Source organism: Maylandia zebra, linkage group LG14 (genome assembly GCF_041146795.1).
Source record: "Maylandia zebra isolate NMK-2024a linkage group LG14, Mzebra_GT3a, whole genome shotgun sequence".
Classification (NCBI taxonomy): Eukaryota; Metazoa; Chordata; class Actinopteri; order Cichliformes; family Cichlidae; genus Maylandia; species Maylandia zebra.
The window spans coordinates 29,256,280-29,282,521 of record NC_135180.1 but is presented as its reverse complement, the minus strand read 5'-3'; the positions used below and the strand labels follow the sequence as shown (position 1 = coordinate 29,282,521).

The 26,242-nt window shown below is 41.7% G+C and overlaps 3 protein-coding genes across 3 annotated transcripts; all 3 read left to right on the top strand.

The window, feature by feature from the left end:
- The first annotated feature begins 2,147 nt into the window (after positions 1 to 2,147).
- LOC143412485 (dehydrogenase/reductase SDR family member 11-like) lies at positions 2,148 to 6,864 on the top strand. The gene is made up of 7 exons (XM_076873314.1): positions 2,148 to 2,550; positions 4,073 to 4,282; positions 4,515 to 4,609; positions 5,297 to 5,426; positions 5,544 to 5,636; positions 5,721 to 5,786; positions 5,903 to 6,864. Exons 1-7 carry the CDS (start codon positions 2,320 to 2,322, stop codon positions 5,942 to 5,944), a joined length of 867 nt encoding a protein of 288 aa, XP_076729429.1. The 5' UTR covers positions 2,148 to 2,319; the 3' UTR covers positions 5,945 to 6,864.
- A 6,770-nt stretch (positions 6,865 to 13,634) lies between these two features.
- Positions 13,635 to 17,543, top strand: LOC143412482 (dehydrogenase/reductase SDR family member 11-like). The gene is made up of 7 exons (XM_076873310.1): positions 13,635 to 13,914; positions 15,283 to 15,492; positions 15,836 to 15,930; positions 16,615 to 16,744; positions 16,984 to 17,076; positions 17,161 to 17,226; positions 17,341 to 17,543. The coding sequence occupies exons 1-7, from the start codon at positions 13,783 to 13,785 to the stop codon at positions 17,377 to 17,379; spliced, it is 765 nt and encodes a 254-aa protein (XP_076729425.1). The 5' UTR covers positions 13,635 to 13,782; the 3' UTR covers positions 17,380 to 17,543.
- Positions 17,544 to 22,912: 5,369 nt separating this feature from the next.
- LOC143412486 (dehydrogenase/reductase SDR family member 11-like) lies at positions 22,913 to 26,093 on the top strand. The gene is made up of 7 exons (XM_076873315.1): positions 22,913 to 23,174; positions 24,104 to 24,313; positions 24,466 to 24,560; positions 25,115 to 25,244; positions 25,351 to 25,443; positions 25,722 to 25,787; positions 25,902 to 26,093. The coding sequence occupies exons 1-7, from the start codon at positions 23,043 to 23,045 to the stop codon at positions 25,938 to 25,940; spliced, it is 765 nt and encodes a 254-aa protein (XP_076729430.1). The 5' UTR covers positions 22,913 to 23,042; the 3' UTR covers positions 25,941 to 26,093.
- Positions 26,094 to 26,242: the final 149 nt, after the last annotated feature.

The following is a 26,242-nucleotide window of genomic DNA, read 5'->3' as shown; positions in this document are numbered from 1 at the left end:
ACACCTGCACAACTCTTCTGAGTTTCCTCAGTATCCACTCTTTTTTGCAGTGCATTTTCTCTGGTTTATTGGAGACTGAATTTGCTCCATGACTCTACAAGGACACTCCCGATAAAGCAGGTGCAAGCGACAGAGCAGCCCTTATAGAACTACACCATGTGACCTTGTCAAATAATGGAGTGAATTTTTTTTTTATACTTCTTTGCTACATTTATGAAGATGATTTTAACTTGTCATTAAACAGTTTTATGAAGTTGTTATAGACATTATATACTAAGGTATGAAATAATCAAGTAATTATTTTGGGGGGAACTTTGTTGTACTTCCCTATCTAATTGCACTTCACGGATATTTGTTAGAAAAACTTTATGGTGTAAAACATTAAACCTTAAGTATGAAAATATCTCAAATTATATATTTCAGTATTCAAAAAGAATTGCTTAACATAGTAATATATTTAAGATAAAAAAATACATAAATCAGTGGTAAAATAGCTCATATATATTTCTATAATGTCCATTCCACATTACTAATACCTGCAAATAAGTGAACAAACCAATCCTAAAAATATTTGCATAAATCTATCCATGTATTTATCGTTATATAAACTCAACTTTTCCTGTGTCCGTTTAGAAGCACATTAGATGGTGCAAAGGAATGTATAGCCAGTACTGAAATAAATACTAATACTAGCCCTTGGAGATCCCTAAAAAAGACATCCACCTTGGTCCCTAATGGACATAAATGTCCATTCCCCAAAAAGTGCAATAAAAATATTATATATTAATATTTTTTTCCACTTTAAATTGGTCAGTCTTTTAAAACTACTTCTCCCTGAAATATTCATATAAAGTTTTAATTATATTTTCGTTGTTTTAACCCTTTAAATCCCAGTTTTACTTCATGAGCGCCCTGTTTTTTTAGCCCCCAAAAACAAAAAAACTCAATTTTAAAAAAAAAAAACATTTGAAGTAATATTTGATTGTTATTATAATTAGGCCTTTAGATGGACTAAAGATTGGCACCAAGAGTCATTTCGATCGCCTTTTATTTTTTTTCCAGGAGCGCATTTCATAAAATGCACACTATCGACCACGCCCAAAAAGTGCAATAAAAATATTAAATATTAATTTTTTTTTTCACTTTAAATTGGTCAGTCTTTTAAAACTACTTCTCCCTGAAATATTCATATAAAGTTTTAATTATATTTTCGTTGTTTTAACCCTTTAAATTACAAAAAAACTAAAAAAAAAACTAAAAAACTAAATATTTTCCCAAAAAAACATTTGAAGTAATATTTGATTGTTATTATAATTAGGCCTTTAGATGGACTAAAGATTGGCACCAAGAGTCATTTCGATCGCCTTTTATTTTTTTTTCCAGAACCAGAAAATGGTTTCCAGGCGGCAAATGCTGCTCGTCGAGGCCGAAATGAGTGCATTCTCCCGGGTTAACTCGCGACGATGATCGGGGCATGTTGCGTCGGACTCCTTTTTCCAGCGCACACTTCCGGTACCACGTGACAACAAATACGTCATTTCCTGTTGACTAAAAAAAAAAAAGCACCCTCTCATGGTCCTAGGGACCAAAAAATGGTCCGCCTGATCAGCGGGCGAAGCCGCTGCTGCACGCCGGAGATGAGGCTTCATTTCCGGCAGGTCTGTCCAAGCAGCCCGCTGTTTTCCAGCAGAGGTCAAATGTGAAGCAAGGGCGCCACCCGGTGGACAAATAAAAAAATTACAACTCTAAGGCCTGTAGTCCAAAACGAAACCTAAGCTGGAGACCTGACTTTCGATTTGACCGTAATTTTTCTGGCGTGAAAAATAGCGTTTATAATGGGTTTCAATGTGGACATTTTTGTCCAAAGGGACTAATGTGGATGGATTGCTGTAACTTAGCCATTTTAGGCTGATTTAATGAATTGACACCACAATTAAAAAAAATAAGTAAAAAAAACATTCTTTGACAAATTTGGCTATATTCCACTCAACACAGTGAAGATGGTTTAAAACTAAAAATGAAAAAGACAAATGTCCTTAGGAACCTCCAAGGGCTAGATGTGACTCTTAAATTTAAGTCGGAGTTTTACTTGCTTTTGATCAGTTTGTGCAATCTGAATTCCCTTGAAGTATTTAATTACAACAACAGAGCTGATTGATCTGTTTTCCTATGTTTGCACCTGATTTTAATGCAGCACACAAACCTGTTTTAGAGCGTGGGGCGTAGCGTGGCACCAGGGTACACTCAGGAGGAGGAGGAATTCTGCTGTGCCAATGTGCTGCAGCCTCGGTGTCAGTTATGTTTGAGATGTTTATATAAATGCTTTATATCACAGGACACTCGTCACTCACGCTCTTTATACTTGTGATTCTTTCCTTGTTCTTTCGTGCGTGTCTGAACACCGACGTCCGGGCTGTGATGGAGCGCTGGCGGGGCAGAGTGGCTTTGGTGACCGGAGCCTCGGTCGGGATTGGGGCGGCTATAGCTGTAGAGCTGGCACGGCTCGGAATGAAAGTGGTGGGCTGCGCCAGGGACGTCGGAAAAATACAGGTTTGCAGTTTCTGCGGGGAGTAATTTAATGTAAAGTGACTCTGTCACGAAGTATTGGTTGATATCTAATGCTATGAGGATCATTTTTCAGCAGAGTTAGATGTATTTTTCTCATAAACCTATGTGTTGATTGTGCAATTCACAGTTTGTGTCACACCTCAAAACCACAGAAATGTAGAAAATGTCTTTGGCAGGCATCACTGCATAATCATGTGCCTGCTGTATAGTATACTCTTTGTGAGCTGTTCACAAAGAGCCTCAAGCAAAAATTTATTTGTATTGCACTGCTGCACGTAAGTATTTGAACACTTGGAAATCAGCAAGAATTCTGAATGGTGACCTCATTCATCCTGTCCCCTTAGCAGAAAAGCATGATGTTTCCACCCCCAAATCTTCACAGTAGGGATGGTGTTCTTGGGATGCAACTCATCCTTCTTTTTCCTCTGCAAGTGAAGTTTAGACCAAAAAGTTCTATTTTGGTCTCATCTGACCACATGACTTTCTCCCACACCTCCTCTGGATCATCCAGATCGTCACTGTCAAACTTCAGACGGGCCTGCATGTGATGACTTGAGCAGGGTAACCTTCCGTTCAATGCATGATTTGAGACCACGTGTTCTACTGACAGTGACCTCTAAAACTGTGGTCCCAGCTCTCTTCATTACATTAACCAGCTCCTCCTGTGTAGTTGAGGGCTGATTCCTCACCTTTCTTATCATCAGTGATACCCCATGAAGTGAGATCTTGTATGGAGGCCCAGTCCAAGGGAGACAGTCGTCTTTAGCCTCTTCCGTTTTCTAACAATTGCTGCTTGGCAATTGCCCCGTAGCCCTTTCCTGCCTTGTGGAGGTCCACAATTTTATCTCTGATTTCTTTTGACAGCTCTGTGGTCTTGCCCATGGAGGCAGTTGGAGTCTGACTGGCTGTAGGGTGGACAGGTGTCTTTAAAAAGCTCAGACAGGTGCTACTAATTTAGATTAATAAGTGGAGTAGACGTGGACTTTTTAAAGGCATAGTAACAGGTCTTTGAGAGCCAGAATTCTTGCTTCTTTGAAAATCATACAATGTGATTTCCTGAATTGTGTTTTAAATGCTGTATCTCACGGAGGGAATGCACCTACAATGTGAATATCAGACCACTCCATGATTTCTAAGTGGGAGAACTTGCAAAATCGCAGGGTTTTCAAATACTTATGTTCCTCACTGTAAATGTTTAAATGGTAGATTGAAACACAGAGCAAACACACAAAGGGAATCCTGAAGTTTGTCATCTTTTCAGACAGAATATGACGGCAGCTTTATGTTAAAACGGCATTTGTGCAGCTTTTTTTTCCCTTTAAGACTTTGGTTAATGATTCTTCAGTTGACTTCAATCTGTAAACTTAGAGGTGATATGCAAAGTGAAAACTTAAATCTACTTATTTACACTAAGTTTATATAAATCTAAATTGTGAACGATTTTTACATACATTAAACACACATGGGATTCTGAAGTCTGTTTTTGTTTCCTGCTTGGTTTCAGAAACTGGCAGCAGAGTGTCAGAGTGCCGGCCACTCTGGTGTTCTGGTGCCTTTCAAGTGTGATTTGACCAACGAAGAGGAGATTCTGTCCATGTTTGCAGCGATCAAAGAGCAGCACAGAGGCGTGGACGTGTGCATCAACAACGCCGGCTTGGCTCACCCAGAGCCGCTGCTAAGTGGCAAAACCAGCGGCTGGAAGAACATGATGGATGTAAGAGCTCAGTGTTATCTCCTGGATTGGTCTGCAGCGATGTTTGTGATTTCTTTCAAAGTAACATCAAGGGTGTCCCAGCAGAACAATACATTAAAATAATAAATGTAACCTATCAGTGCTTTTAATGTTGCACCTGAGTAAGAATTAACACTGTGGGTTAATTTACACTTGTGCACAAGAAGAAATGATTAAATGTAAAGTTTTTTTTCTTCTTCTCGGTCTCTTGCAGGTGAACGTTTTTGGATTGAGTATCTGCGCGCGTGAAGCATATCAGTCAATGAAAGAGAGACATGTTGACGATGGGCACATCATAAACATAAACAGGTGCATTTTTATTTGCTGATGTACAATGACGAGCCCGCATGTCGCATACACTGTTGGTTTCATCTACACATAGTTATAATACAACATTCCTGCTACATTAACAATGATAGAAAAACTTACTGTTACGGTTTTAGAATCTTGAAGAGATGCATCCAAATGCAGGATGCAGAGAGGCAGAGGGCAGGAACCAAAGATGCCTCATTTATTCTTAGCCAGCACACAGTCCATAAGAAAAAGTGTCAGGGATAAGAGCTGAGCTAAATCAGAAAAAAGTGATTTAGTTAATCTGTTGATTTATTAAATGATAACTATACCTGAGAAATATGAAAGAAAGCAAAATCTAAGCTGATGATAAAATCACAGAAAACCAAACAGGAATTATGGCTAGAAAATGAAACCCTGAAGGACCAACAACAGAACAATAAACAGCCAAGAGAATCCAAAAACCTCTTGGCCCACATGGAACACACAGAAAAAATGTCTGCGCTGGAAAAGGTGCACAGCTCAGGAATTATCATTATCAAATCATCAAAACAAAATGATTGTTACAGACCTGATACAGCTCTGTGGTGGGCCACAGATTTTCTTGAATCAATCAGACATGGCTTTAAAGGAATAACTTAAAGATCAATACATGTTGTTTAATGCCCATCTGTGTAAAAGCTAACAAATTGCCTGCTGTTTTAGTGTATGTGGACATCATGTGATTCCCCATGCTGATGTACATTTCTACACCGCCACCAAGTTTGCTGTAACCGCTCTGACTGAGGGCTTAAGGCAGGAGCTCCGTGCAGAAAACACCCATATCCGAGCCACAGTAAGGCTTTAAAACATTGTAACCAGCTCCAAGGCTGCCTTTACCACCAATATAAGCTTCTATGACACACATGCACAATGCTTCCTGAAGTTCTTTTCAGTATCTACTCTTTTGCAGAGCATTTCTCCCAGCTTAGTGAAGACTGAATTTCCTTTGCGGCTCTATAGCAACAATCCTGATATAAAAGCCAGAGCTTTCTCTGCATATAAGGTAAGATTATTATTTCGGCAGTTCATGTGCTATTTAGATGATTACTCGGATTAAAAAAAAAATATATTTTCATTTCTCTTGCAGCCTTTGGAAGCAAAAGACGTTGTCAACGCTGTTATATACGTGCTCGGTGCCCCTCCTCATGTTCTGGTTTGTGATTTACTGTTGTTTTCATTTTCTTTTAATTGTGACTTATTTAACTTTTTTTGTTTTCTTGTATTATGTGGTGTTATAAAAAGGTAACATTAACATAACTTTTCTTTCAGATTGGAGAGGTTCAGATGTTAGCAACAGAGCAGAAGTCTTAGAGTTGCACCACGAGACGCTCCTGAATTAATAAGACCAATTCTTCTCCTTTATGAAACTGACGACCAGCATTGGGTGTAACATGCTGCTGTAATCAGATTACGGTACATTTTTCAGTAATACAACACAGTTGTAACAATTATAGCACTACTGGCCTTTTAAAGGTTCTTCCAATCATCTGGAGGATGGCCAAATAGAAAGAAAAAACTGTTAATCATGTCTTGCTGTTGCTCTATAACCAGCTGATTTTAGTTCGTGTGTAAGCAGCAGGAAAATTGTAAAATGGGAATCAACTTCTGAGGAGTAAAAATAAGGACATTACTTGTATTTCTTGTTTTGCATGAATTGACAAGAGCACAATGGTAAAAGCACAAACTGCATCCATGATGGAAGCAACTGCATTATACAACTAACTCAACATTAGCTCTTTGCAAATATCTGCACACACACCATGCAAACACAAGGCTAGTTAAAAGCCCAGAGAGATATTAAAGCTGAGTATATGCTAACCCCTGCCCAGCAGCCAGAGCCTCATCTTAAACATCTAACAAATGCAGTGATGAGGTTGGAGGTTCCATTTCTACCCACTCTACCTGTTTCTACAGTGTAATCACAGTGGCAGTCTTTTTTTAAACAGTGTTAGAGCTGGTTTTCAGCGTTTAGAATTAAACGCTAAAAGAAATGCGTATCCACGTAAGTTAGGGATTTGTGTCAGTGTGTGGGGCTATAGCTTAAGGTCATGTTGTTCTTGCTAATTATATGATAGTGTACTTCAGGGAATCTTACAGAGTAGCATCTCACAGGTAATGTGAGTAATGACTGAAACACAGGGGACAGTTTATGATCTGGTCCTTATATAACTTTATGATGTTTGTTCTGAATAATTTCACTAACTTATCTAATAAAATGGTGTTCAAGGAAACTTTGTTGCACTCTGTTATTTTTTTTTATTAGAAAATTATGTAGCTACATAATTATTATGTATTATTTAAAGGAAATTAAATTTATACATTGTATGGCACAGAAAGGGCTGAAAAATAGCTGAAATATTTGGATACCGTTAATGAATAACATACTACTAATACATGTGAAAGTAAATGTAAAAAGTCCTGAGAATGTTAATGTTATGTTATGTTATTTAAACATATTGAATTTCCCAGAACACACAAACTGAGTGAAGTGACAGAAATGTCTATGTGGCGGCCACAGTAAGAGCTGTTTGAATTCAAAGGGGCGTTCCTCCTTTGGCATTTGATCCATGGCATCCTTTATGAAACGAGAGAAGATAAAGCCATCAACACTCGTTCATGAAAATGATCAACATAATTAACTGCTGTAATAAAATATAAATTTTGTTAAAGTGTTGCCTGAAAAACAATCACCAGCCACTTTATTAGATACAGCTTGCTATTACAAAGTTGGACCCCTTTTGCCTTCAGATCGGCTTAAACTCTAAATGGCAGAGTCAACAAGGTGCTGGAAACACTCCTACTAAGATTTTGGTCACACAGTTGCTGCAGATTTTTTAGATGCACATCCGTAATGTGAATCTTTTAAGTTCCCACATCCCGTTGGATTGAAATCTGGTGACTCTGGACTTCATTTGAGTGCAGCGAAGTCAAAACAGAAAATTACCAGGACATTTTCTGTTTTTCTACGTAATTCTTTTTTACAGCGTGGTTTAAATATTAATTCGATTTTATATTTGTTTTTATACTCTGTCACACTCTGCTGACATTTGTGAGCTACTAGACCTTAATGAGCGATTTCTTTAACATATCACTGACCCCATCTAGGAAGCATAATCTGTTGTGAATCCATTTAATCCGCTTTTGTGCACATGACAGTAACCATGGTGCCCTGAAGAGATGGCAACAACAAGACAACCCCTGTAAATGAAATGGTTTTGCAAACAGTTTTACCAGAGGCCATTGCTCTCTTCTGATCCCTCCTGGATGATTTTTCTCTAGTTTTGCTTTTTGCTTGTGTATTTGTCACTGTTGGGAGCATGAGACAGCAAATCCTGTCCATTCAGGTTAGACAGATTTAGCCCAGCTCCCTCAGGTTGCTGCACCCATACATGCACAGTCTCAACAGTGTTATAGAGAATATCTTTGCTGTTCTGCTATTTTAGCAGTACCATGATAAATGGTATGCATGGGCATGACTGACTGTGTTGTTTTACAAAAAAATAAAAAGGAAAATACGAATCTTAATCTTCAGTGTCAAAGAGCAGATCAATTATATCTTTGTCAGCTAAAGTCAGCTAAAGTAATCTGAATAACTGATATCTGACATGTCCAGTTTATATATGAAGAAACCTTTTCTTCTTAAAGTCAGAATAGATTGGTGTCCCAAGCAATAGAAATGCCTTATAAACCAGTATTGACCACATGAAGAATCTGGCAGTAAACACAACCCTGATGAAATAACATAAGTTCAATAAGTAACGATCATTTAAATAATAAGATAAGATAAGATAACCTTTATTAGTCCCACACGTGGGAAATTTGTTTTGTCACAGCAGGAAGTGGACAGTGCAAAAGTTATGAGGCAAAAATTAGAATACAATAAGAATAAATACAGTACACAACTGTACAGAATAGAATAAAATAAAATACTATATACAGTAGAATAAAATAAAATAAATATACAATAAGATAAAAATAGAATACAAATACAAATACTATATACAACTGAGTAAAAATACAACGATGACAGAAAGGATTATTGCACTTAGTATTATTGCATATGTATGGATGTGTGTGCTTGATCAGTTAAAGTCTTTATTGTGGAGTCTGACAGCAGTGGGGAGGAAAGACCTGCGAAATCTCTCCGTCCCACACCGTGGGTGCCGCAGTCTCCCACTGAAGGAGCTGCTCAGTGCTGTCACAGTCTGCTGCATGGGGTGGGAGATGTTGTCCAACAGGGATGACAGCTTAGCCGCCGTTCTCCTGTCACTCATCACCTCCACTGGGTCCAGAGGGCATCCTAGAACAGAGCTGGCCCTTCGGATCACCCTGTTCAGTCTCTTCCTGTCCCCAGCAGAGATGCTGCCGCCCCAGCAGACCACGCCATAAAAGATAGCAGAAGCCACCACAGAGTCATAGAATTTCTTCAGGAGTGGGCCCTCCACTCCAAACGACCTGAGTCTCCGCAGCAGGTACAGCCTGCTCTGCCCTTTCCTGTAGAGGGCGTCTGAGTTATGAGTCCAGTCCAGTCTATTGTTCAGATGAACACCAAGGTACCTGTAGCTGTCCACAGCCTCAATGTCCATACCTTGGATGTTCAGTGGTTGCAGTGGAGAATGCTTGTGCCTGCGGAAGTCTACCACCAGTTCCTTGGTTTTACTGGCGTTGATCTGGAGGTAGTTCAGCTGGCACCAGTCCACAAAGTCTTGGGTCAGACCTCTGTACTCCTTGTCGTCCCCATCAGTGATGAGGCCGACTATTGCAGAGTCATCAGAGAACTTCTGCAGGAAGCACTGGGTGGAATTGTGGGAGAAGTCTGCAGTGTAGATGGTGAAGAGGAACGGAGCCAGAACCGTTCCCTGTGGGGCCCCCGTACTGCAGACGACCCTGTCCGACACACAGCCCTGAGTCCTCACATACTGTGGTCGGTCGGTGAGGTAGTCCAGGATCCAGGTAGTGAGGTGATGGTCCACTCCAGAGTTCACCAGCTTGTCCTTTAGAACCGAGGGAAGAATGGTGTTGAAGGCACTGGAGAAATCAAAGAACATGATTCTCACAGTGCTTCCAGCGGTCTCCAGGTGAGCGAGGGAACGATGTAGGAGGTGAATGACGGCATCATCCGCTCCAATGCCAGGCTGGTAGGCAAACTGAAGTGGGTCCAGTGATGAGCTTATTAGGCGCCGAAGCTGAGCCAGGACCAACCGCTCCAGGGTCTTCATCAGGTGGGATGTCAGAGCCACCGGCCTGTAGCTGTTGAGGTCCTTGGGGTGTGAAGTCTTTGGCACTGGTACAACACAGGAGGTTTTCCAGAGCTGTGGGACTCTTCCCAACCTCAGGCTCAGGTTGAAGAGGTGCTCCATCACCCCACACAGTTGGTCCGCGCAGGACCTGACGACCCTCGAGCTGATGCCATCTGGACCCGCTGCCTTCTTGCCATTAATCCTCCTCAGTTCCCTCCTAACCTGGGTGGTTGAGAGAGACAGGCTGGAGCCTTGTGTTGAGTGTGTATTGGATGCTGTTGTTGGGGGTGGGGGGGAGTGAGCAGGGTGAATAGAGGAGGTGTGAAGTGTCTGAGGTGGAACAGCAGCAGTGGGGGTGAGTGAGTCTGCAGCCGATGTTGCAGACTGCCTCATGGCTGAGTCAAATCTGTTGAAGAAATGATTCAGTTCATTTGCCCATCTCACATCCCTCCCAGGCAGAGAGTTCTGCTGTTTGTGGCCCGAGATGGTTCTGAGGCCTCTCCAGACTTCACCAACGTTGTTTTGTTGAAGCTGGTTCTCCATCTTCTGCCTGTAGCTCTCCTTCCCATTCCTTATCAGTCCCCTCAGCTCTCTCTGCACCCTTTTCAACTCCTCTTTGTCTCTGGATTTGAAGGCCCTCCTCTTCTGCTTGAGGACGGTTTTAATTTCTGGGGTAATCCAAGGTTTGTTGTTGGAGAAACACCGTACAGTCCTGGTAGGTACAGTGTTATCCACACAGAAGTTTATATAGTCAGTAATGCATGTAGTAAGGCTGTCGATGTCCTCACCGTGGTCATCACAAATCACCTCCCACACAGTCGACTCAAAACAATCCTTAAGAGCCTCCTCGCTCTCCTCTGACCATCTCTGTACTGTGCGGGTGGCTGGTGGCTCCCTGCGCACTAAGGGCTCATACACAGGGACAAGGTGCACCAGGTTGTGATCAGATCTGCCCAGGGGAGGGAGAGGTGATGAACTGTATGCCTCTTCTGCATTGGCATACAGTAAGTCCAGTGTTTTATTGACTCTGGTTGGGCAGGTCACATACTGGGTGAAGGTGGGCAGTGTGGAGTCCAGTGAGGCATGATTGAAGTCCCCTGATATTATGAGAAGGGCTCTCGGTGATTGTGTTTGCAGTCTGCTGACCACAGAGTGGAGAGAGTCACAGGCTGCATCCGCGTTGGCCGAGGGGGGGACATACGCTGTTATCGCGATAACATGCGAGAACACCCGGGGCAGGTAGTACGGACGCATGCTAACGGCTAACAGCTCAATGTCTCTGCTGCAGAGTTGCTCTTTTACAGTGATGTGCCCAGGGTTACACCATCTGTCGTTCACAAAAACTGCCAGTCCCCCTCCTTTCCTCTTACCGCTGTCTCTGGTCCTGTCCGCTCGCAGCAGCTGGAATCCCGTTAGTGTCACGCTTGTGTCCGGAGTTAGCGATGTTAGCCACGACTCCGTTAGCATCATGATGCTACATTGCCGGTACTCCCTCTGTGACCAGGTTAGCGACATGAGCTCATCCATCTTATTGGGCAAAGATCTTACGTTTCCAATAATTACAGAAGGAAGAGATGGTCGATAACGTCTCCTTCTCGGGCGACGGCGCTCCTTCCCAGCACGACACCCCCGTCTTTTCCTCCTCAGCTCGCTGGGAATATCGGGTCTGTCCGCCGGCAGTACCGCTGCAGGACTCAGCGCTAACAGCTGATCCTTACTGTAAACAAAGGATCTCTGCTCTGGGTCCCCAGACACGGGTGAAAAAAGTAGAAATAAACTGAGAAAAACGACCAGGACTAGCACAAAACGGTAGAACATGGTTGCAGAGTCTAATTACTAATACGTTAGTTATAAAAAAAAATTACGAGAAAAGGAATTGAACGTGTATTAATGATGTACAGAATTCAGATAGAGGTAACTGGCAGTTAGAGTCCAATGGCCCATCACTTCTAAATACAAACAAAAGTAGTTGAATACTCAAATGCCCATAAAGAACCCATAATGTTTGTAAACCACATAGCAAGTAACTTTAAACCATCTTAATCTAAACTACATAATAAAGACAATCCCACAACATAGCCCAGAGTTCATATAAGGTCTACAAATAAAAGTAGGTGCCCTGTTTTAAACACGTTGGAAGGGTACCTTTCACCCTTCTGATGAGAGGCCTCGGGCCGTGACACACGGAATGCTCTGCTTTTTTAGGATCATATATTAAGACCTAAAAAATAATAAGATTGTTTTAAAAATTCATTGCAGCCAGAAGGAAAAAAATCAAGGGAAAATGTTTGAACTAAGAATCAACCTTTTATACTACACTGCTTTAAAAACAAATATAATAAATACTGTGACTTCTGAGTGCTTTTCCAAGAAATGTTGGAAATGGAATGTTTTCCAAGAAGGAACCGACCAATAGGATTTTATACCCATTTATTACTTATCATCAACATGACCTGCTCAAGCGCAGGCCTCACTCAGGAGTGGGAGGGCCCACTCCTGAAGACCTTCTATGACTCTGTGGTGGCTTCTGCTATCTTTTATGGTGTGGTCTGCTGGGGCGGCAGCATCTCTGCTGGGGACAGGAACAGACTGAACAGGGTGATCCGAAGGGCCAGCTCTGTTCTAGGATGCCCTCTGGACCCAGTGGAGGTGGTGAGTGACAGGAGAACGGCGGCTAAGCTGTCATCCCTGTTGGACAACATCTCCCACCCCATGCAGCAGACTGTGACAGCACTGAGCAGCTCCTTCAGTGGGAGACTGCGGCACCCACGGTGTGGGACGGAGAGATTTCGCAGGTCTTTCCTCCCCACTGCTGTCAGACTCCATAATAAAGACTTTAACTGATCAAGCACACACATCCATACATATGCAATAATACTAAGTGCAATAATCCTTTCTGTCATCGTTGTATTTTTACTCAGTTGTATATAGAATTTGTATTTGTATTCTATTTTTATCTTATTGTATATTTATTTTATTTTATTCTACTGTATATAGTATTTTATTTTATTCTATTCTGTACAGTTGTGTACTGTATTTATTCTTATTGTATTCTAATTTTTGCCTCATAACTTTTGCACTGTCCACTTCCTGCTGTGACAAAACAAATTTCCCACGTGTGGGACTAATAAAGGTTATCTTATCTTATCTTATCTTATCTCAGGACTCTGGTGTGTTTGCGTCTGTTCATTGTGCTTGGAAATATTTCATCTGTGGAATAAAGAGTTTGGTTTCAGTCGTTTTTTAATCTGTTTGCTTCTCTGCTCTTGAACCTTCTGTGACAGGAAAACCCTTCTTAGAATGCTGGACAGTTATTAGTAGGAACCATCCAGGTTAACAAATTTGATTTAAAAAGAAACAAAATAATGACTTTAGAGGTCTTTTTTGTCTCTTAAATATTAAACTTAAACTGTTGTTACGCTGCATCTCTGTAGATGTATAGATTTAATCTCAGCATGCTCTAAGTGCCACGTCGGTGTCTGATTTTTAAGAGAGAAATATACTGGGCCAAGGGAAACCATGACAAAAATAAATAAATAGAGACTAGTGTACATTGCAAATGAAAGTGAAGCAACAGCTACGAACTGTTCTGTGGATTTCAAAGTGGCATTTACCTATGCAAATATGTGCAGGAAGAGCCGAAACAGACAGAAATAGTTTAATTTAATTTAATATTTTTGTTACATTTGTTACATGTTGCATTTTATCACTACAGAAAACTTTTTTCTCCTACAGTGTGAACATGACTTTAACGCAGCACACAGAACGGACAACCTTGGTCGTGTGTATACAGTACATCGACTCCTCATCGATGCATTACAGCTGACGCTCCGGGGTCATTCTGCGGCAGATTCTTCATACTTGTGGTGCTTTTCGTGCGTGTAGTAGGTTACCGGTGTCCGGGCTGTGATGGAGCGCTGGAGGGGCAGAGTGGCTCTGGTGACCGGAGCCTCGGCTGGGATTGGAGCGGCTGTGGCAGTAGAGCTGGTCCGGCTCGGAATGAAAGTAATGGGCTGCGCCAGGGACGTCGGAAAAATCCAGGTTTGTTTTGAAGTGAAAACTCAGTTTACGCATAGAGTAATTTAACCTCTATACAGGGCTGGACTGCGTCGGCAAATACCCGGTATGCTCTTATCTGGCATACCGGGTATTTGTGTATATGAGTGACTCGAGCAGAGAAGTAAATTGTGATGTTAAAGTTACGGTTTTGCATAACATTTCCAGCTGTGTCAGACTTACATAACATAGAGAGGCTGGCCAGCAGCCAGCACACCCTGTATTATAGCTCTGTAAATCAAACTCTGTGACTCTATTGTTAACAACTTACGCAAAAGAAAGAAAGAAAAAATACAAGAAAAAAGCCGGAAACATATGTTTCCGGCTGTATTTTTTTTTTTACTCTCATTACTCTCATTGATTTGCCTTTGTACAGTTCTTTTGATTTTCTTGTGTAAAGTGTACCGAATGTTCAGTTCACAGCAAGATAAAAATGTTTTTGTAGGTATCATCATATAATCACACTCCTCCATAATATAGTGATTATTAGGCCAATGAAATATGCCCATTGTGAGATGTTCACACTGGGAAGGTCCAGACAACACACACAAGGTAGTAGAACACCTAAACACAGACAAGCTGCTAAGATTCTTTTTGAAGTGAGAATAAGGATTTTAAATGATGGAACTGTGACTAGTAAAGGGAGGCAGCTGACTGATATGACGGAGAAGGAAGAAATGCGAATATCAGAAGAACAACTCACATTGAACTGTTTGGAGACAAAGTTAGAGATGCAAGGCTGAGAGGGTATGGAAATGTGCAGAGGAAGGATAGTGGATATATAGGACAAAGGATATGGAATATAGAGTTCCAGGCAGAAAGTAAAGAAGAAGACCACAGAGAAGATTCATGGATGTAGTGAAGGTTAATTGGCATGACAGAAGAATATGCTAGAGTCAGATGATACGCTAAAAAGAAAATGCACTGTTAGTTATTGAGTTCTGATATCCAGAATGAAAACTCCAATCTACATATTTGCAGTAACTTTACAGCAAAGGCAAAAGGCAAAGAGCAAACACCTGGGAAACACAGTGAAACAGGACAGCAAAACAGAACCCGACGCACACAGACTGAAGACTAGCAAAGTAAAACAGGAAATACACCGACTGAACCGGCTCAAAAACACGGGCTTCACACAGAGACAAGCAAACATGAGGCACAGAACAAGAACAGAAACCATGAACTATAAACATAATATAACAGAGAACAATAATTCAAGGAATAAAACTTAAACCAAAACACTGGGTCACAGACCTAGGACTGTGGCAAAATAACATTTGAATGGCAAATTCATACACTTTAAAAACACATAATGGATTCTAAAGTCTGTCATCTTTTTCTTCTTGGTTTCAGAAACTGGCAGCAGAGTGTCAGAGTGCCGGTCATCCTGGTGTTTTGTTTCCTTTCAAGTGCGATTTGACCAAAGAGGAGGAGATTCTGGCCATGTTTGCAGCGATCAAAGAGCAGCACAAAGGTGTGGACGTGTGCATCAACAACGCTGGCTTATCTCATCCAGAACCTCTGCTAAGTGGCAAAACCAGCAGCTGGAAGAACATGATGGATGTAAGAGCTCACTTCTTGGTTTGGTCTACGAATGTTGTAGTGTGTGATTTCTGTGGGTTTTTCTCTGTATCTATTCTTGTACGATCTACTGTACAATATAAAGCGCCTCGAGGCAACTGCTGTTGTGATTTGGTGCTATATAAATAAAATTGAATTGAATGTAAGATTCACATGAAGGTTTTCCCAACAGGCCATTAAAATGTAACAACATGATGTGTGTGGTCACCGATCAGTGGTCTTAATGCATTTTTGTACCCACTGTGTGTGAGATGCAATAAGTAGATGTGCCATTTGGAGGTGTTGATTCCAGATACATTTTCTTTGTTGTTTATTTCTCTTACAGGTGAACGTTCTTGCACTGAGCATCTGCACGCGTGAAGCTTATCAGTCAATGAAAGAGAGAAACGTGGACGATGGGCACATCATAAACATCAACAGGTGCAGTTTTATTTAATAATGCTTTGTGACGGGTATGCTTGTGAAATTGGTTTAATTATTAAACAAAGGCTATATCTTATAATCTTTATTAAACAGTCAGTCTCTGATTATGACAACACTACACAATGGACCTCACAGTGGACCTTTTGTTAAAGCTGGAGGGCAGGACTTTCCCTTACATTCAACCCAAACACGCCAATGCTCCCTATCTGTGCCATGGTACATAGCAACCTCCAGTATTAGCATCATTATGTTTATTTTACCATGAAGTCCCTTTTTATCAGAGTGACCTGGCAACCAAAGTGGTGCTATAAATTCTAATAAGTTAACAATGACTGGTTCACCTACGAAAGTCTAGGAAGCATCCATGAAAGTTGTCAACACTACACAGAAGACTGTTTTCACTGCAAACAATAGAAAAAGCAAAGAAGAGGGTAATAACAATGGCAATGGCTCTATCCCAATAACAAGGAGCAAATGATTATCTGTTGCATTCAAGCCAAAAAAAGGAAAGCAAACAATGCTGATTAAACCTGTCAGCACCAGGTATTTCTCTCTGGAAATAAAAAAAAAACGCCAATGAGAAACTCCAAATCGTGTCTCTAAAAGAATAACCTACAGATGAGTGCATGTTGGTAAATGCTGACCAGGTTACGACTTCTTCTGAACTGTCTTCTGTTGCAGCTTGTGTGGGCATAGTGTGATCCCCCATGCTGATCTACATTTCTACACCGCCACAAAGTATGCTGTAACCGCACTGACGGAGGGCCTGAGGCAGGAGCTGCGTGCAGAAAAGAGCCATATCCGAGCCACAGTAAGGCTTTAAAAACACTGCACCCAGCTCCAAGACTGCCTTTAACACCAATATCAGCTTCTAAGAAACACATGCACAAAGTGTCTGAGACAGCAGTATTACCTGTTATAATATACACAAGGTGCTTCTTGAAATTCCTTCATTATCCAGAGAAACCCACCCGAGGGATTAATAAAGTTTTATCTCATCTTATCTTATCTTATCTTATCTTATCTTATCTTTTTTTTTTTTTTTTGCAGAGCATTTCTCCTGGTTTAGTGGAGACTGAATTTGCATCACGGTTCTATAAAGACAATCCAGATAAAGCAGCTGGTGCATACTCTGCATATAAGGTAACATTATTATTCGTACTGTTCGTGTACTGCTGATATGGTTACTCAGATACAACTATTAACCATTTTTCACTTCTCTGACAGCCTCTGGAAGCAATAGATGTTGCCAATGCTGTTACCTACGTGCTCAGAGCTCCTCCTCATGTTCAGGTGACTTTCTCTAATTTTAATGCTTTTTTTATTCTGACTTATTGTTTTTCCTCATCTACTATTTAATTGTCAATACTTTGTGTATAATAATATATAAGAACATCTTTCTTTCAGATTGGAGATGTTCTGATGAAAGGCACTGAGCAAGCTTAGGTTTGACCTACATGATTCCCCCTGAATGAACCTACTTTGCTTTACTTTACTTTACTTTACTTTACTTTACTTTACTTTAATTTACTACATTTATAAACAGTTTGGTTTATTATGTTTGTACTGAAAATTTTCACTGATGTATAAAATAAAATGATGGTGGGGGGCTTGTTGAGTGTTCTTATTTTACTGAAGGAGACCTGATATAAACAACAGTTTATGGTAGAAAACATTTAATTGTCATTTTAACATTATCTCAAAAATATATTTCACTCTGCCAACAATAGTATTAAAATGTAAAGTTAATATATAATACCTGACTAATACACGGGAAAGTAAAGTCCTGAGAATATTAGTTAACAGAGTTACTTAAACATATTGAATGTCTCAGAATACACAGAATGTCTGATGTGCTCAGTGAAGCTTTTCACAAAAAAGCTAAATAAAATCCTAATAACTAAAGTAACATATTTTGAATATTGTTGTTAGAGATTTAGTAACTTGCTAAATGACCCATGCACTGATGATTTGTGTCATAATGCAATTATAATGCAATAAAGCTCCTAACTTCAATTAATAACATTTTTGAAGTGTCTCATAGTTACACAGTTACACATCTACAATATGAATCACTGTACTGAGTGTTCAACAATATATATGAAATATAATTGGTTAAAAATACATTTGGCACAGTTCAAATATTAGAAAATGAGTAAACGCTTACCTGATGAATTCACAGAGATCTCTGGGGTACAGTAAGGGTTTCATATGTATTTTAAAATTCATTTAGCATTAAGATTTCAATCTTCACCATAATGATGCAGATAAAAATAAACATTTCTTCCCCATGAACATCACTTCAGCTCTTCAGTGGTCCATTTGACTGTTTTTTGAACCTCCGTTAGAGACACCTTGTTGACCTCTCATTCATCCAAGCTCCGTCTCTCATGATGTCCTTCTGCACATCAGTTAACCAATTAACGTCCTTCCCTGATTTTGGCTTCCACAGGGGTCTTTCTCTACATCCACCCTTGATTTTCAGTTATAAGGCAGATCGTTAATATGCTGCGATTTGCATGTTTTTAATAATTTTTTTATTGTGTTTTAAATGATTGTGTTGCATGGGTTTGGTTTCAGTTTTGTTAAAGTTTTGTTTTGTGGTGTAAATTCTTACTGTTTTATTTATTTCATGTTTTTGGGAGAATATTCTGACTAATCATGTTTCCCTAACCAGATTGTCTGATTGACTTGAGTCCTGTTGGTATGGGTTGCCCTGGGTCAATTAGCAGTTATGGTGTGGAGTTTGTTAATTAAGGAGGCCTGTACAGAACCAGGGGAGCCAAGATATTTGGAGAGATGTGCTGAGTACTGAAAGGAGGGGGCTCCAGATATGAGAGGCCATGAGTTGGGGCTCTGCAGAGCTTGGAACTGGACAGAAGAGCCCAAGAGCGGACACTGTGGAAATCGAGGTGGGTCTGATTGGATATGGAGTTTGAAAATAGAAGCTAAACTTGGAGTTGCCGCCATTGCCTGCTGAATGCCGGCGAGGGGGAGGGGTCCAACCTGATCATCATCATGGATAAATATGGGAAAACCAACTAGCTAGATTCAAGACTCTGTTTTGAAAGTGAATATGTAAACATTATAAGCATGTAATCGTGTAAATACCAAAACATGTAAATATTAAATATAAATGGAAATGTGTACATAATTACATCTGTAAACATCATAAACACATCTCTGTAAATCAAATGAAATATGAATTTGCTTCTACACCGTACAAAATCATTCAATTTAATATTTAAGTCCTTGCCCGTCTATTCCTTGTGTATGAATCATAACTTTAAAGAATAAACAGGTCTAACTCATTCTGTGTGTGCAGAGAGTTCAGACATATATATATATATATATATATATATATATATATATAGCAGCTGGATAGCGTAGTGGTTAAACTACACGCCTTTGGAACAGAGGATCGCAAGTTCGATTCCTGCCTGGGGCGTCTGTATCCAGTAAGGGTCCTAAGGCTAGACCCCCTATGCTAAGCAAGCCTACCGCAGACATGAGCGAGACAGATAAATATGAAGGCATGCCGGCTCGGACGTCGCCCGGATCAACAAGGTCCGCGTCAGGTGTTGAGGAACCAGGGCACCCTGACGAAAAGTGGGCTACTGGAACAAGAAGGCATCGGTGGGCAAGGGACGAAAACAGGGCGTTGTTGGAATGCTACTACGCAAGTAACCCCGGCGGAAGGGGCTACATGAATAGGATGAGGGACCTATGGATTCTTCGATACCCAACATCCACAATGACGGCGAAACAACTAGTAGCTCAGTGTTCCAACATTCGAAAGAAGGGACTGCTCTCACAGCTAGAGATTGACGAGGTACAACACAAATGCTACGGCAAGGAGGAGTCAGGACGCCAGGTCAGGGGGGAGATATCATCACCCCCACCCGAGATTGGGTACATAGCCCCAAGTGCGATAGGAGAAGGATCGTTGAGTGCGAGAGGAACTGACCTGAAAAATAGGATCATGGCCAAGCTTGAAACCTGGATCCCCCGTAGCCGGTTACCAAGATTACGTGAAGTACCCTCAGAAGGTCTGCTAGATGATGTTAATGCAGCACTACGGGCAATACCTACAACCACGATTACCGACACTAACAAGCTGATCTACAATACGGCAGCAGTGATCAGTGAGATGCTTGGCTACAAGTTGAACAGCCACAAGGGGCAGTACCCTCCATGGAGAAGGAGGCTAGAGGGCAAGATCAAAGTAGCACGGAGGGAGGTTAGCCAACTAACGGAGTTGCAGAAAGGTGCGACAAATAAGGTGCCTAAGAAATACAGCAAGCTGTCCATACCTGAGGCCTTGGAAACTGCCAAGCAAAGACTCACAGCCTTGGCCAGCCGCTTGAGGAGGTACACCAGAGAGATAGAAGGCAGGAGAATAAACCAGCTGTTCTCCACAGAACCAGCAAAGGTGTACTCTCAGTGGCAAGGGAACAATAAGAGAACAGCACCACCAAGGCTGGAGACGGAGCAATACTGGAAGAGCATATGGGAGAGGGATGCAACCCATAACGGCAATGCTCAGTGGCTAGAGGATCTGAGGGCAGACCACAGCGACCTCCCTGAACAGGGTCCAGTAACCATCACAGTGGCAGATATCCAAGAAAGGGTCTCCAGTATGAAGAGTTGGACAGCACCAGGGCCCGACATGGTTCACGCCTACTGGCTGAAGAAGCTGACTGCACTCCACGAGCGTCTGGCAGCACAAATGAACCAGCTGCTAGTTAACGAAAGACACCCAGAATGGCTAACTGAAGGCCGGACGGTCCTGATCCCCAAGGACCCCAAGAAGGGACCGGTCCCCTCCAACTACCGACCAATAACCTGCCTCAGTACTACATGGAAGCTCCTGTCAGGCATCATATCGGCTAAGATGAACAGGCACATGGGTCAATACATGAGCGGGACACAGAAAGGAATTGGCAAGAATACCAGAGGTGCAAAACACCAGCTACTGGTAGACAGAACAATCAGCCGAGACTGCAAGACCAGACTGACCAACCTGTGCACTGCCTGGATTGATTACAAGAAGGCCTATGACTCAATGCCCCACAGCTGGATACTGGAATGCCTAGAATTGTACAAGATCAATGGGACCCTAAGAGCCTTCATCAGGAACTCAATGGGGATGTGGCGTACAACACTAGAGGCCAACTCCAAGCCCATAGCACAAGTTACCATCAAGTGCGGGATCTACCAAGGAGATGCTCTGTCCCCACTGCTGTTCTGCATAGGCCTGAACCCCCTCAGTGAGATCATTAACAAGACTGGCTACGGATACCGACTACGGAACGGAGCAGTTGTCAGCCACCTCCTGTACATGGATGACATCAAGCTGTATGCCAAGAGTGAACGAGACATCGATTCACTGATCCACACTACCAGGCTATACAGCAATGACATTGGAATGTCGTTCGGACTGGAGAAGTGTAGTCGGATGGTAACAAAGAGAGGGAAGGTAGTCAGAACTGAGGGGATTGAACTACCAGAAGGCAACATTGCAGACATAGAGGACAGTTACAAGTACCTGGGGATCCCGCAGGCAAATGGGAACCATGAAGAGGCCGCTAGAAAGGCTGCAACCACCAAGTACCTGCAGAGGGTCAGGCAAGTCCTGAGGAGTCAGCTGAATGGTAAGAACAAGATCCGGGCCATCAACACGTACGCCCTGCCCGTGATCAGGTACCCTGCTGGGGTAATAGGCTGGCCAAAGGAGGAGATAGAAGCCACTGACATAAAGACAAGAAAGCTCCTGACCATGCATGGAGGGTTTCACCCCAAGTCCAGCACCCTGAGGCTGTACGCTAAGCGGAAGGAAGGGGGCCGGGGACTGGTGAGTGTCAGCACCACAGTCCAGGATGAGACAAGGAACATCCAAGAATACATTGGGAAAATGGCCCCAACTGACCGAGTGCTCAGTGAATACCTCAGGCAGCAGAAACCCAAGAAAGAGGAGGGAGACGAGGAACCATCATGGAAGGACAGGCCCCTGCACGGTATGTACCACCGGCAGATAGAGGAGGTGGCTGATATCCAGAAATCCTACCAGTGGCTGGACAAAGCTGGACTGAAAGACAGCACAGAGGCACTAATCATGGCAGCACAAGAACAAGCTCTGAGTACAAGATCCATAGAGGCTGGGGTCTATCACACCAGGCAAGACCCCAGGTGCAGGCTGTGTAAAGATGCCCCAGAAACAATCCAGCACATAACAGCAGGGTGCAAGATGCTAGCAGGCAAGGCATACATGGAACGCCATAACCAAGTGGCCGGCATAGTGTACAGGAACATCTGTGCCGAGTATAACCTGGAAGTCCCGAGGTCAAAATGGGAGATGCCCCCAAGGGTGGTGGAGAATGACCGAGCTAAGATCCTGTGGGACTTCCAGATACAGACGGACAAAATGGTGGTGGCTAACCAACCGGACATAGTGGTGGTAGACAAACAGAAGAAGACGGCCGTAGTGATCGATGTAGCGGTTCCGAATGACAGCAATATCAGGAAGAAGGAACACGAGAAGCTGGAGAAATACCAAGGGCTCAGAGAAGAGCTCGAGAGGATGTGGAGGGTGAAGGTAACGGTGGTCCCCGTGGTAATCGGAGCACTAGGTGCGGTGACTCCCAAGCTAGGCGAGTGGCTCCAGCAGATCCCGGGAACAACATCGGAGATCTCTGTCCAGAAGAGCGCAGTCCTGGGAACAGCTAAGATACTGCGCAGGACCCTCAAGCTCCCAGGCCTCTGGTAGAGGACCCGAGCTTGAAGGATAAACCGCCCGCAGGGGCGTGCTGGGTGTTTATATATATATATGTCTCCATAAAATGCGATAGAATTAGGTTTTATTTTCATGAATGCAAGTAAACATATCATAGTATAGTTTTTACTTGAATAAACAAAAGAACCGATTCAACTGTTTTCCAACAGTTTGCTGATGACTTGAACGCAGCACACAAGCATATGATGTGTTTAAAAGCATCGCGTGTTCACGATCACAAGACAGTTGGAGCTCCGGAGTCCGTTTTCTTCAGACTTAACGTCCCTGGCATCATACTTGAGGTGCTTCCGTCCGTGTAGCAGATTACCGGGCTGTGATGGAGCGCTGGCGGGGCAGAGTGGCTCTGGTGACCGGAGCCTCGGTCGGGATTGGGGCGACTATAGCCGTGGAACTGGTCCGGCTCGGTATGAAAGTAATGGGCTGCGCCAGGGACATAGGAAAAATCCAGGTTTGTTCTGAAGTGGAAACTCAGATCCCGCAGAGAGTAATTTAATGTAAACTAGCTAGCACGGAGTAAATTTTGATGTTAAAGTTGCCGTAATGCAAATAAATAAATAAATAAATAAATAAATAAATAAATAAATATAGCTTTCAGACTTACAAAAGACAGGCTGGGCGAGCAGGAAGCATTAAACTATTATAAACTGACGAAAGCATGTAGTTACAGCACACTAATATATTACATTATTATTTAACCGCACAAGTGTTTTGTTAACAGCCACTGCACGGAACGTTAAGTTTAATATGGCACAGAAAGTAGGAAGTTGGACACGTGACTTTCATCTGAATTGTAGTTTTCCTAAATCAAAATGTTAAACACAACAATGAAATTCGCCTTTTTGTCCTCTTTTTCTTGAATTGCCTAGCTCTAAGCTGGCAGACCATCCTAACACACAAGTCAGCATTTTCGATTTGGTACTCACTGAGGGGTTTTTTTTGTTTTGTTTTTTGTTTTAGCTTTGATAGAAAATGATGTTTTCAAAGATTAGCTACAACCATCTATTTAGCATATAGTAAATGAAGAACTTGACTTTCTGAAGTTTTTTTTATTTCCTTGATGAAATGCATGAATTGTTTGAATCACACCTCAAGACAAAACCAGAGAAAAGGCTTTTGCAGGCATCATCACATCATCATGTGCCTGCTGTTACAAAATGATTATTAGGTCAGTGAAATAAGCAAAACTCAAAAACGGGCAGAACATCCAAACACAGGCAAACTACTGCTTGTGGGTCACTGAGCTTTGATATGCAAACTGAAAACTCAAATCAATGTATTTACAGTAACTTAATCTACATGTTTGAATAGTAGATTCGTACACTTTAAAAACACAAATGGGATTCTGAAGTCTGTCATCTTTTTCTATTCTGGTTTCAGAAACTGGCAGCAGAGTGTCAGAGCGCCGGCCACCCTGGTGTTTTGGTTCCTTTCAAGTGTGACTTGAGCAAAGAGGAGGAGATTCTGGCCATGTTTGCAGCGATCAAAGAGCAGCACAAAGGTGTGGACGTGTGCATCAACAACGCTGGCTTGGCTCATCCAGACCTGCTGCTAAATGGCAAAACCAGCGGCTGGAAGAACATGATGGATGTAAGAGCTCTGAGTTATTGTAGAAATAAAATACTTGTTTTGATCTGGAAGAACTTTTCGCATTGCAGATCATTGCATTGTAAAAAGTAATTCACATTTGTTGATTCCAGATATTTTCTTTACATTTTATTTATTTTCTTGGTTTCTTACAGGTGAACGTTCTTGCTCTGAGTATCTGCACACGTGAAGCTTATCAGTCAATGAAAGAGAGAAATGTTGACGATGGCCACATCATAAACATAAACAGGTGTGCAATTTTTCACAAACTTGTAATATTGTTATTACCATTATCTGTATTTTACCACAAAGTCTCATTTTACAGAAGGAGAGTGCCTAGTGACTGGGCCTTAGCTTAAGGGGCCCACTGGCATCCATCAGTCTAGTAACTGAATATTTCAATTCATTTTAATTATATTTATATAGCACCAAATCACGACAACAGTCAATTCAAGGCGCTTAATACTGTAAGGTAAAGATTCTACAATAATACACAAAAACCCTGGCAATCAGACAACCTCCTGTGAGTAAATACTTTGGCGACAGTAGGAAAGAAAAACTTCCTTTTCACAGGAAGAAACTTCTGATAGGACGAGTCAGCCATGAATGGTTGTGGGTCCATTTAACAAATTAACAAAGTCAAAGAGAAGCTGCAAAACATCAGGATAAAATAACTGCTGCAACCCTATATACAGTTTTGTGGGCAGCAGAGTGTCTTACATCAGTGAGAAATTACTTAAAAAATAACACAAAATAAATGTTGCTTAATGCTCGCCTGGTTAATGCCTCATAAATCTGTTGCAGCATGTGCGGACATCGTGTAGTTCCCAAAGCTGTTCTGCATTTCTACACCGCCACAAAGTATGCTGTAACCGCCCTGACGGAGGGCCTGAGGCAGGAGCTGCGTGCAGAAAACAGCCATATCCGAGCCACAGTAAGGCTGCAGCCAATCTAAAAGTGTCTGAAACACCAATATTACAGTTTTCAGATACACACGTAGTAGTTTGTGAAGATCCCTCAATATCAGCTCTTTTTTGCAGTGTATATCTCCTGGTTTAGTGGAGACAGAATTTGCTTTCCGGCTCTACAGCAGCAGTCCTGATAAAGCATCTGGTGCATATTCTGCATATAAGGTAAAATTATTATTCCTACTCTTCATGCACTGCTAATACAATAACTCAGATAAAATGTATTTCATTTGGATGCCAGTCTAGCTCACTGGGTCAAGCAGGCGACCCATATGCCAAAAGGCCACTATAGGCGCTCAGGTGTGATCTGGCCTGGCCACTTTCTGCATGTGATTCATTCCCTGCGTTTCTGTCTACTCTACTGATCTATAAAAATAAAGAAGAAAAGGCCCAAAATAAAAAATATTTTTAAAGCTGTTAATCATGTTCCACTTCTCTGACAGCCTCTGGAAGCAATAGATGTTGCCAATGCTGTTACATACGTGCTCAGTGCGCCTGCTCACGTTCAGGTGATTTCCTCTTATTTTAATTCTTTTTTATTGTGAATTATTGGTTTTCCTGATTTGCTGTTTAAACATCAGCACTTTGCTTGTAATAATATATAAAAAACATCTTTCTTTCAGATTGGAGATGTTCAGATGCAAGGCACGGAGCAAGCTTAGGGTTGACCTACATGATCCCCCTGAATTAACCTACTTCCTTACTACACTTATGAAAATGATGAGTTGTGATATGGTCATGAAACAGTTTTGTTTATGATGTTTGTCCTTAAAGTTTTCACTGATTTATAAAATAAAATGTTTTTGTGTGGGAAATTTGTGAGTGTTCTTATTTCACTGAAGGAAATCTGATTTAAAGAGCAGTGTATGGTGGAAAACATACAGTTGTAGGTGTAAAAATATCTCAAACATATGTTTCATTCCTCCAACAATAGTAATAAAATGTAAAGTTATTATATAATACC

Bases quoted from the DNA above. Each gene is read 5' to 3' on its own strand.
- LOC143412485 (XM_076873314.1), top strand. From the start codon at position 2,320: ATGCTTTATATCACAGGACACTCGTCACTCACGCTCTTTATACTTGTG. The intron at 2,551-4,072 runs GTTTGCAGTTTC...GCTTGGTTTCAG, and splicing joins GGGACGTCGGAAAAATACAG to AAACTGGCAGCAGAGTGTCA. The intron at 5,637-5,720 runs GTAAGATTATTA...TTTCTCTTGCAG, and splicing joins GAGCTTTCTCTGCATATAAG to CCTTTGGAAGCAAAAGACGT.
- LOC143412482 (XM_076873310.1), top strand. From the start codon at position 13,783: ATGGAGCGCTGGAGGGGCAGAGTGGCTCTGGTGACCGGAGCCTCGGCT. The intron at 13,915-15,282 runs GTTTGTTTTGAA...TCTTGGTTTCAG, and splicing joins GGGACGTCGGAAAAATCCAG to AAACTGGCAGCAGAGTGTCA. The intron at 15,493-15,835 runs GTAAGAGCTCAC...TTTCTCTTACAG, and splicing joins GCTGGAAGAACATGATGGAT to GTGAACGTTCTTGCACTGAG.
- LOC143412486 (XM_076873315.1), top strand. From the start codon at position 23,043: ATGGAGCGCTGGCGGGGCAGAGTGGCTCTGGTGACCGGAGCCTCGGTC. The intron at 24,314-24,465 runs GTAAGAGCTCTG...GGTTTCTTACAG, and splicing joins GCTGGAAGAACATGATGGAT to GTGAACGTTCTTGCTCTGAG. The intron at 25,245-25,350 runs GTAAGGCTGCAG...TCTTTTTTGCAG, and splicing joins ACAGCCATATCCGAGCCACA to TGTATATCTCCTGGTTTAGT.